The 11,914-nt window shown below is 40.0% G+C and overlaps 1 protein-coding gene across 1 annotated transcript; it reads left to right on the top strand.

Annotated features, from left to right (window-relative positions):
* Nucleotides 1-341: 341 nt before the first annotated feature.
* Nucleotides 342-11,171, top strand: tmem130 (transmembrane protein 130). Its single transcript, XM_079595328.1, has 8 exons — nt 342-722; nt 828-916; nt 1,002-1,173; nt 1,268-1,410; nt 1,530-1,614; nt 1,754-1,956; nt 8,402-8,514; nt 9,518-11,171. Exons 1-8 carry the CDS (start codon nt 715-717, stop codon nt 9,587-9,589), a joined length of 885 nt encoding a protein of 294 aa, XP_079451454.1. The 5' UTR covers nt 342-714; the 3' UTR covers nt 9,590-11,171.
* Nucleotides 11,172-11,914: the final 743 nt, after the last annotated feature.

Below are 11,914 nucleotides of genomic sequence, written 5' to 3'. Positions count from 1 at the left end.
TTTTACAATTACACACTTAATTTCCAAGTAGCCCGGATTAATAATAAACAAATAGGCTATATATGCTATATAGATAATATAAGATATAATATAATAATATTATATATATATATATATATATATATATATATATATATATATATATATATATATATAATAGTCGTAAAGTTGTTCAAAGGCGAAATATGGAAGTCTCTATCGTTAGGTCTAGATTATTTTTGCCTAGACTGTCCGTTTTCGTTTGTGGATTGATAAAAACTCTTAAAATCTTGATATTTGAGTAATTTAAGATCATGTGATAAACATTTAAGTTTTTACAGCGCCGCTTTGTGGACGTTTGTGTTGTAGCCTAGTAAGCCTACTATATTTAGAGTAGACCAGCCTACCGGAGAAATAGGCTATCGTGATCAGTAAATTCGGCCTAGCCTACTAGACCCTGTCACTCACTACATAATTTTAAAGATTTGGGATAAGAGACTTTTGCACGTTCTCTAGAAATCCATCCAGAGGAATGGGCTTGTGAATTTGTCACGTTTCTGCATGAATTATGTTCTCTTTGGTAGAACAACGCACATCATTATTCAGATAAGCATAAGGATTCAACACGCGAATATGATTTCAACCCTTTACCAAACAGCGTGAAAGACATAAAAGCTTGAACATCTCAGTCATACTCTCACAACAAGTCACAAGCTGTACAGATTTGGAGGCCACATGAACTGGTAAATATAGCTTATAGTTCTAAAAAATAGATATAAACATATATTTCTCTGTCTAATCATTTAGTTTTTATGTTGAATGTTTATTTGTAAACTGATTTTCATCAGGATCCGGAGTGTTCTGGTTCACACTTTTCTCTTACTGATTTCCTCTCTTGCTTTTGGGATACCTGATGAGATATCCCATCAGTTATCTGGTAAGCTGACTAGTGCTCCTATTCATTTTGACTTGGTTGTCATTGGTGTAGGTTTTGATGTTACATAGTTTCTATTTCGCCATAGGAAATGTCAAAGGAAAGATCATTTTTCATCAAATGGAAGGGAATTCAACATACTTGCGGGATAGTGGGAAGCTGGCATCTTGCATACCCACCATGGTTTCATTTGAGCTGTCTGACCCGAGACATAACCTGAACTCCGTCACATTTATATACACATGGGACATGGGCAATGGGTAATTTTTATTTGATCATCCATTTCAATAAATGGATATTTTAACTTTAAAATTTTCTTTACAGGTTTTCTTTACAGTTGTCTTTGTTTTTTAGGGAAGTGCGTAAAGGCTCGGCGCCTTTTCTGAAGTATGACTACACCTTACCAGGGAACTACACATTTAAATTGAGCATCGGAACCAATAACCCCCAACATTCCAGAATGACTGGGCTGTACTCTGTAGATTTGACTGTGTTAGGTGGGCGCATAGTCATTATCGCGTATCATCAATGTTCTGATTCGACTATATTTATATATTACCAGTGGTGTTAATGTGTCAATGTTAAGTGGTATGTCAAATATTATTTTGTTTTGTAGATGCCATAAAGAGCATTGAATTGAGAGGACCTTTAATTTATAACGTGGACGAAAGCAGCAGTCTGTCCTTTCATGTTGGAGGAAGGTAAAAATGTACTTCAACAAAGTTTTTAAAAAAAAGTATTTGGAAAGTCAGTTGATTTCTTCATAAATTGTTTTAATTCAAAATTCATCCTGTAAAAAAAATTCCATAATTTTTTTTCTATCACATGTTATGTGTGCAGTCCTCCTGTTTGGATGTGCTGGAGATTTTTGTCTGATTGCCAAACTCCTAGTCCAGCTTCCTGCAAATTAGTCAGGCTCTACGGGAACATATTCAATCTGAACTACACCTTCACATCAGTAGGAACATATTGCTTAGACCTGAGTGTGAAGAATAATATCAGCAACCTCCAGACATCCTACGACATCTATGTGCAGAGCAGCCGTAAGTATACGTATATAACAATTTTTTAACCAACTGGAAATGTCACTATAAGTAATTCCTATAAGTGGAAATCCTTGTTTATAGAGTGGCATAATTGGAACATTTTGTGGCACAAATGAAAATTCTGTTATAATTTTCTCACCCTTATGTCATTCCAAACCTCTGTGACTTGTGGAACACAATATGATTTAGCATAATGTCCAAGCTTTTCCTTTGCATTCAGTGAAAGTGAATGAGGACCAGAGACACTATCAAACATAATGATGACAGAATTTTTTATTTTGGGTGAACTGTCCCTTTTAATACATGGAAAGCTGAGCCACGTGAATGAGCATGACCATTAAAAATCAGTTTGCATCAAGATACTGTGTCTGACCACGTTTGACGCATGCAACAGCATGGTCTCCAGCATATACCTTTAGGCCACTGATTGTCTATTCATGATTCATTCATCTTCAGCATAGAGAAGTCTGAATGACTCAATATTACAGCACAATGACATTCATGTTTTCAAGAAAGCTTTATGACTTTAACATGTTTAAAATTAAAATGATAGCCTGAAAATTAAGTAATCATTTACTCTCCCTCCCTGGTGTTGTTCTAATGCCGTATGCTCTTCTTTCTTTTATCGACCACAAAAGGAGATTTTTTTGTCCTGCTTTGCGAATAGCAGTGAATAGCGACCAGCACCAAGATTTTTTTTTAAAAAGAAGCAAAAGTATCACAGAATGATCCCATGTGACACATGCCTTATATTCCAAGTGTTCTGGAGGTATAAGGTTTAGTAAATGCTTTAGTAAATGCCTAGAAATCCTAAAAATGTATCACTAAAACAACATAGAAACAACATCTTAGTTCCAGACATCGAATCTGATTGGTCGAGCAGCATTCCAGCAGCACTGGGACTTTTTACTGTTTGTGTCACTAAGCTTTTCTGTGTTTGCACATTCCAGACAGACTGTCACTTTATGTATTAGTTGTGGGGATTTAGATGCATTCACACTATGTTGGAATAACCGTAATTACGAGATTCCGACTTGTAAAACGCAATCACTTCCTCGTAGAACTTGTAATTACAACTTGTAAAGTCAGAATTTTCTGAGGGCTCTGACTTGTACCAAGTGACCACTGCAATATTCTCTATACAAAAAAAAAACATTTCATGGTGACTTTGAATCGTTAAGACATGCTGCATTCACGCCATGTCATAATTACCGTTATTAGGAGATGACAATCCATGATGTTCTACTCTGAGCATTTAACGTCCTCGGACTCAGAATTATGTGTTTCTAAGTGCAACACTATTAAAGGGTAACTAAACCCTAAAACAACTTTTTTTTTAGTTAATGATCTGTAAGACTGGGGCTTTATTAATGCTGTTCATTGATTCAAGTAATTTTTTTGACATTTGGGTATAAAGTGTTTTATTTCTACAATATATGGTGTAAAAACGTCTGAGTGCTGCACTCTTCAGGTTGAACGGTGGCTACTGCAGTTGAATTTTCCTATTGTCAGTTGTGGTACCCTGTGATGTAAGAGAGTACCAGCTAACCACACCCTTGCCTACAGAGAGATACGTCTCCGGTGCCGGTGAGGGACGTCTCCGACATGGCTATTTTTCCCTATTCTTCCGAGGGAATATTCACAGTCAAAGTGAATATTTTTCTTTTGCTGTCTTTTTCTGGTGGGAACTAGTGCGTTGAGGCGAGTTCTAATTTTTCCCAAGCCGTTGCAGCTCAATATTGACAGAGTTAATATCTCGGTGTGGGCATCACTTTTATGGCGAGCTCACCCAGCAGCTCAGCAAAGGTTAAAGATCCCTCTCGCCGTGCGCTTCCGGGTCTATGATTTTGTCCAAAGACTCTCATCCTCCATACATTGCGTGTCTGGGAGTTAGACACGCACAGGCCGTGCTGGCTAATCCCGAGTGCTGCCCGTACTGCTCTCTTTTCTCGTTAAGTGCGTTGAGAGATGATATCTCTCCTGAATCTTTCCTGAATCTCTCCTGAAGGTCCTCTAGCCAGGACTCGAACTTGTCGCCCAAAGTACAACGGCCTTACACCTCAATTTTCTCAGCATTGCACTCAATTTAAAGTAACGGTTAGAAGATATTTAAATAAATGTTATAATCATAATAAAAAAATATAATTGAGTGAGAGCTTCATCGGACTGCTCACTTGGAGAGTTGGCGTGCATGCACAGTACAGCCATGGGTTTTATCCACAATAAAATGGGGTTATCATCTGCAGTTTGCTGTAGAGCCACTACTTTTCAACCCAATAGTGTGTTAATGTCAGCAGCAGGTCTGTTGTATAGGACTAGATGTTGATATCCCTCTATAACTGCATTCTTGAGGCAACGATGGGACTCTGTGAGATGGTCAAATGAGTGATGGCACCTTTTGGGTTATTAAGTGGGCGCCCTCCTTCTTCAGTTTTTCGCTGATAGGCCCACGACACCTCCAGAGGGTTCAGCAGTGAATCCCAGCGTCCTAGGTTCACTCCCTAGGTGCCATCAACTTACTTGAAGGCCCAGACGGAGTCCCTTCTCTTCAGCCACTGGCTCCCCTTTTCAGCAGCCCTGGAGAGGTCTTTGACTGCCTGCCTATGGGTCTTCCCTCGCACTCCCATCTCCCTGAGTAGCCTGGATGTTGAGGTGGCTACGAACCCTCTGCAGCCTACTTCCACTGGGCGTATGTTTGCATTCCAGCCTTGTTATTGTGCATCGGCTGCAAGTTCAGCGTACCTCAGCCTTTTCCGTTCGTAAGCCTCCTCCACTGCACCCTCCCAGGGCACGGTGAGCTCGATGATGTAGACAAGCTTGAGTGAGGCTGACCACAGAACAAGGTCTGGTCGCTGGTTTGTAGCTGCAATCTCAGCTGGGAAGCAGAGTTTCTTGCCCAAGTCTGCCAGCAGCTTCCAATCCCGTGCTCTGCCCAGCTGCCCAGTGTCTGGTCTTGTGGTGGTGAGGCTGGCTTGACCCTTGCCCTCCCGAACAAATGGTTGCCACCGGGATGACGGGAGAAGAAGCGCATTAACACTTGTCCGTCGACTTTCTAGCACTGCTGCAAGACTCAGGTATAACGGCCTTGGGTGAGGCTGGTCTTGCATCCCATTAAGATGTGCTTCAGTGTTGCTGGACTTGGACATAGAGGGCACATGGGGTCTTCGGCATACCACTGGCTTAGGTTTGCGGGGGAAGGCAGGACATCGTAGGCAGCCCAAATTGTAAAACTTGCCCTGAATGCCTCCATCTCCCACAACTCTTTCCAGGAGATCTTCCTCTTCTCCGCTCCTTTCCATGCCATCTACTGCCCTTGCTTTGCCTGCGCTACAGCTTGGGCGCACCTTCCTGCTTCCTCCTCCCAAAGTACCTCCTGGACCACCAGCTTGCGTCTCTGAGATGTAGAGGCCTTGTTCCATGCTGGTGTACTGGCCCCAACACCAAGACCACGCCTCCCCTCCTGCACTCGGCCCACGATGTCCGTGTGTCTGAGAGTGCTGCCTTTGCCTGCTCAGTAGCAGCCAATTGGGTCCAGAAGGGGAGTCAGATTTTAGAGGAAGAAATAGCCTCTTTATTGAGCAAAAGAGCAATTAATGTTGTGCTGCCAGAGGACAGCCATCATTTTACTTCCTGTACTTTGTCATTCCCAAAAGAGGAGGGGGTCTCCCTCACATTCTGGATTTACGGAACCTCAACAAACACCTCAGAAAATACAGTTCAGAATGTTGACGTTAAAGATGTTATCACAATTTATTCGTCCTAAAGACTGGCTTAAGGGAGGGAGGGAGGGAGGGAGGGAGGGAGGGAGGGAGAGAGAGAGAGAGAGAGAGAGAGAGAGAGAGAGAGAGAGAGAGAGAGAGAGAGAGAGAGAGAGAGAGAGAGAGAGAGAGAGAGAGAGAGAGAGAGAGAGAGAGAGAGAGAGAGAGAGAGAGAGAGAGAGAGAGAGAGAGAGAGAGAGAGAGAGAGAGAGAGAGAGAGAGAGAACAATGCTTGTGTCTCTTTTCGAGAACTTGGGTTCAAAATAAACGAGACGAAGAGCTTCTTGGTGCCCACTCAAGAGATAATCTACCTGGATCTCAGACTGAACTCAGACCTGTTTCAAGCGTTTCTGTCAGAGGAGCACATCTGCTCAATTCGCGGCTGTTTATCCCTTTTTCAGAGAGGGAAGAAGGTTGCATTCAGACTGTTCATGTCTGCTAGGAGGACTGATGGCCTCCACTGTCTTGGTTATTCCACTGGGACTGTTGCGAATGAGAGAGTTTCAGCACTGGACAGTGGTGCAGAACTTGTTTCCAAAACTCCAGCTCAATCGTAAAGTGATAGTGACGTCACTCTGCACTGGAGGGATCACGAGTTTCTTGACTCAGGGACTCTGCTGGGGTCAGTTTCTCTGAGGAAGGTGGTTACCACGTATGCGTCACTCACAGGTTGAGCAGTGTGCGAGGGCAGAATAGCAGAAGTCAAATGGCCTGTCTCGCTAGAGAACGCACACATAAACTTCCTGGAATTGTTAACAGTGTTTCTGGAATTGAAACATTTTGTGCAGTTCCTAAGGAACCACCACATTTTGATCAGAACACAATGGTGGTGGCATACATAAATCGCCACACGTTCTTCACAGCTTCTCAGTCTGGCATCTTTATGGGTAACGCATGTCCCGGGAATGAATGTGGGGGTGGATCTCCTGTCCAGGGGAAACCCCCTGAGAGTGGACTCTCCACCCTCAGGTAGTAAGCCAGTTGTGGGAGAGGTTCGGCTGAGCTGCTGTAGATCTCTTCGCCTTGCAAGAAAACGCTCATTGCCCTCTATTCTTCTCTCTGGCGAGAGACAGTGCGCCAATGGATGTGGATGCTCTGGCACACGTGGCCAAAACGCACTACTATTTCCTCCACAGTCTGATCGTACCAACACTAAAAAGAGAAAGGGAATGTGGTCACTCAGTCATACTAATATCCCCGAACTGGCAAGTTGTGGCTGACGAAGATAGTACGGAGAATTCAACTCCTATGCGACCAGCCCTGGCCTCTACCGCTGCGCAGGGACCTCTTCTCTCCAGCGCTCGGGGAGATTGTGGCCTGTGGGAGGTTAAACTAGATTGAGACTATTCCGAATGCGAGAGCGGCATCAGCGTGATCGGTGTTTGGAATGTGTTTGAGCGATGGTGCTCACACAGGCACATCGGCCCTTTTCTCTGTTCTCTCCAAGTTATCTGGAACTTTTGGCTAAGGGTTTATCTTGCTGCAATTTCTGCGTGTCATGTGGGGATTGACAGGAATAACATAGGTCAACACCTGCTCGTTTCCAGGTTTATGAGAGGTGTGCGGCGTTTGCACAGGGTTTCAAAGCCATTGATTCCGCTATGGAACCTGTCTGTGGTCCTTAAAGCACAATCTCAACCCCCTTTTAAACCTATATTGATTTAAAGCTCCTTTTGCTAAAGACTGCTTTATTATTGGCTCTTTTTGACCACAAAGCGGGTTAGTGAAATTTATGCTTTGTCGGTTCATAACTCCTGCATGCGGTTTGCTATGGATTATTCAAAGGTGATTCTTAAAACTAATCCAGCGTTTGTGCCTAAAGTAAACGAGTCAGCTCTCCCCTGTAAACAGGTGGATTTACTGGCTTTCCATCCGCAGCCTTTTTCCTCATCAAAAGATGAGCGGCTTCATTGCTTGTGCCCTGTTTGTGTATTATATTGGGTTATAATAGCATGGGTCTCTGTCCTCCGGAAGGGCTAAGGGCTTCTACCAGAGGTATGGTTACCTCATGGGCTCTGCCTCTATTTAGGGGCGTTTTGGTTCAGGACATGTGCGGCAGCAAGTTGGGCTTCGCCTCACACATTTGTCCAATTTTATAGACTGGATGTCACAGAGCCATCACTGGCTCATTCCGTCCTAACTGTGTAAATTCGTGAGGAGTTTTTTTGCTTTTTGTTCACTATTCCTGTTCTATTTGGAGAATAGTTACGGGTGTTATGTTTATGTTACATAGCCTACATCACTGAGTTGGTTGACATGCCTGCTTCAGACAGCATATCTGCAATACGGGAGTTGTCTATATGCCATAATAACTTTTTTAAATAAAATTTATATTTATTTGCAACAGTTATGTTAACAGCTGATGGACACCATGCTGCGTTGTCATGGGAACATCCGAGGTTAAGATAATGAGGAAATTGTATTGTCTTTCACTGCTCCCTTTCCCAAGTGTGTTCCAAACGGCTACATAATGGCACACAAGTGCTTAGTAGAACTCAGACAATGTAACTGGCAATATTGTGTCTAAAATGTAAGTTAGCATCTTGTTTATTTTACTATTTGCTGTATAAAAGTGATATCACTATTGATTATGCTCGGCCGTCCAGTCCCATTTCCCGAATATCATTGTTTGCTATTTTTCTGTTATACATTTAATCTCACATGTAAATATATTTTCCCCTCAGCTGTGAGTCTTCTCTTCATTTTGCCCTGCGCTGCAGTGATTGTTGCTACCCTCGTATTCATCTCTGTGTCAGTGTGTCGTCCACGGCAGCAATCCCTCATGTCTAAGGCAATGGTAAGTGATTCACATCAGGAAAGAGAGCAAGAACAGAGAATAATGTGAAGATGTTTATATTTAGCTTTAATTAAGTGTAACATTCAGGTTTGTCCACTAGAGGTTGCCATACACCAGAAAGTATTTAAGCCTTTGTTATAGGATGCTAAATTATCCTTCAAGTAACTAGTCCATGCTTCTTTTTTCCTTTTGTGGGGGAAGTTGTATAATGTATTCTCTTAAAAATAAGCTATGAGTTAAAATATTTTTAAATTAGAAAAACATTTCTGTCTCCTAGGAGTTTTTAAAAAATCATTTATAAAATAATGTAGTTTTAAAGGTTAGATTAAATAGTTTTTTGTTTTTGTTTTTTATTATCATGTCTCTATTATACATTTATTTAATAAGTTAAAATAAGTGTTAAGAAATCATTAAGACTTGATTAACTGCTACTAACACTCTCTAACAAAAATAAAAGTTCCAAAAGTGGGTTTTCCAGGGATGCCATATACAAGAACCATTTTGGGTTCCCCAAAGAAACTTTTCAGTGAACAGTTTTTAAGAGAATTATTGTTTTCTTAGTATAAAGACTTTGTTTAATAAAGTACCTCTTTCCATAATGGAATCCAATGGAAATGTTCCATGGATATGGATATTAAAGGTTCTTTGTGGAACCATTGTTGCCAATGTAGAACATTTATTTTTAAGAATGTAAGACACATTGCTGTTCATGCAACTGGCCAGGAAAAAAAAAACTAATTCACACTGTTCAGAATCATATTTTCATATTTTAAAAAATATTATATTTTGTCCTCAATTTATTTACTTTTAGTTTTTATTACTATTTTATACTGCAGGTCAGAAAATAAAAAGTGAAAGGTGAGCACAGCCAAAACAGCAGAGTGACAGTTTGTAATCAAGTGATTTTTATATCAGATTATAGACAGTATATGATCTGAGAGTAGATGTATTTAGGTGTTGTTAGCAAATATAATGTGTAATTCTTCTTTCTTTCTGTCTTCAGGTGGCAGATAGGAATTATCTCTCCTTCACAGACATCGAGCTGCGTGTCAAGGATGCAACCATCCCTTTATAGGGCAATTCTCCTGCTTCAGAGACAAATGAAGCCCTGCCCCTTCTTCATCAGCCAGGGGCTTCCCACAACTCCCAACCCTGTTAGTCTTACTGTGACCGCCCCAAACTAAATTACAGTATTCCTTTCCTTTTGATACATCTATCATTGCATGAATTTCATTATTTTGCTACATTGTCAATCTATTTACATTTGAAACTAAGATAGAGAAGGCAGATATTGGCTCACAATCCTATGAATCAACCCAAATCAGAACCCATGAAAGCTTTTCATTTTGCTCATCTGAATCCCTCTTCTGTGTCGATGTGAACACACCAATTCTCCTTCCTGTTTTCTCTGCTCTTTTAGTTCACACTTGGGTATGTTTCAAGGTTCCACTTCATGAAGGTTCCATTTGTTAATGCAAAACTCCTCGAGATCCTAATGGATGTTGACATTGGTGATGAACCTTTTAAAGTAAGAAAGTACACACGGTTAGAGGGATTGCAGGCAGTTCAACTAGCATGCCTTGGAATATTGTTACAATTTTAAACCTGACCCAAATGTACAAAACACACGCCTGTACAGAAGAGAAAACCATCATATTTCTTTGCGAGTGATTATGAGTGAGAGTTTCCTTGTATAAGACCTCAAGCTCTTTTTGCTGGAATGAATGAATCTGACCTGTATATTCCTGCTGTGATGATCAATGACATTTGCCATGTGCACTGTGAGGTACCAGGAAGACAAGAATTACTGCTCCACAAGGGACTGCACAATATCTCTGTAGGTTAAAGGCTACAGATGAGCAATGCATCATACGTCTAGTAATAACTGTGCCCTTCAGCTCAAAGTAGCTGAGGCATTATTCTTGCCCTTGGAAGTGTAACGGGAGTCATATGTATGTGGAAGGACTTGAAAATGTTTCTTTACAAAAGTTAAGTAAAGATTTGTCTCTTTTTTTTTCCACGAGGACACAGTCGACCAATTAGTACAACCTGTCATCGCCTACACACTGATTTATCATAACTTTCACTACCGGTCAAAAGGTTGGGGTCAGTAAGATTTGTTTATATATTGAAAGAAGTAGGCCTATATTATGTTCACAAAGGCTTTATTTATTGGGAAACTGTAATACAGTAAAAACAGTAATACAGTGAAAGCAGTAATTTATTTATTAGAATACAAAAATACAGTAAAATAAATACTGTGATGGCAAAGCTAAATTTTCAGCAGCCATTCTTCCTTCAGTCTTTATTGTCACGTGAGCCTTCAGACATGATTCCAATATGCTGTTGTGATCAAGAAACAATTTATTTTTTCAAAAGAGTTACAATTTGTTAAATTTTGTTGAATTTTTGCAGGATTGTTTGATTAACAGAGAGTTCCAAAGAAGAGTATAAATGTTGAACATTTGGTCGCATTATAAATGTCTTTCACTTTTGATCAATTAAATGCATCTTTTCTGAATATAAGTATTAATTTCCTTTAAAAATGTCTGATAAAGAGTGTAATTATCTTGAGGCGAGCTGTATTTGAGGGAATTAGGCCGTTGTGGAACGCTTTAGATCTAGTTATTGGAGATAATAAAGTCATCAATAAATTCAAACATTTGATGTGTCATAATTTTACTTCCTTTTTTCTTTTTTACTCAGAGAATGAATTTATTTTTTAATTACGGTGCTTCTAACATATATGTTTTGTATTATTAATAATTGATCATTTAAAATGTCTAAATAAGAATTTTAAAATGATTGAATTTAAAAAATTTAAATAAGAGTTTTGAAAATTATTGAATTTTACATTTGAAATAAATTTTAAACAGCTACACCTTTGAGACCTCATTAGTATTTTCACATAAAACCCAATAATTAAATTCAGTAAATTCATTCAACTTTATGTTATTAATAAATCTAATAGTGACGACCACAAAGTGTGCCTCTCATGAAAAAAACACAATCTCACAATCTTTTGAAATGAGTATACATTTAGCGGTAATGTTTTAAATGATCCAATATGCGTTTATAATTCTAAACTAATACTAAATACATCACTCTTCCTTATTCAGATTAATGCTGTTTTGTAAATGATAAATCACATCGCCAGCATATAATCCATTATCTACTTCCTTTCAAAGCTCATAATGTTGATGTGTGACTGAAATGCATTTGGCAGAGCATGAGTAAACAGAATTCTTTAAAGTGTTAATCATCTCAGGGATGTGAGCTGTGAGGAAGCTGGAGATTTTCTCTCCCTATAGGTGAAGGTCACATGCAGCTGCTTCCTTTCCAGAACCTAGAGACCTTCTCAACATCCCCGACTAAATACTGTATGGGCTGACCTCTTACA

Source organism: Phoxinus phoxinus (assembly GCF_949152265.1).
Source record: "Phoxinus phoxinus genome assembly, chromosome: 21".
In the NCBI taxonomy this organism is placed as follows: Eukaryota; Metazoa; Chordata; class Actinopteri; order Cypriniformes; family Leuciscidae; genus Phoxinus; species Phoxinus phoxinus.
This window is presented reverse-complemented; position numbering and strand designations above follow the sequence as displayed.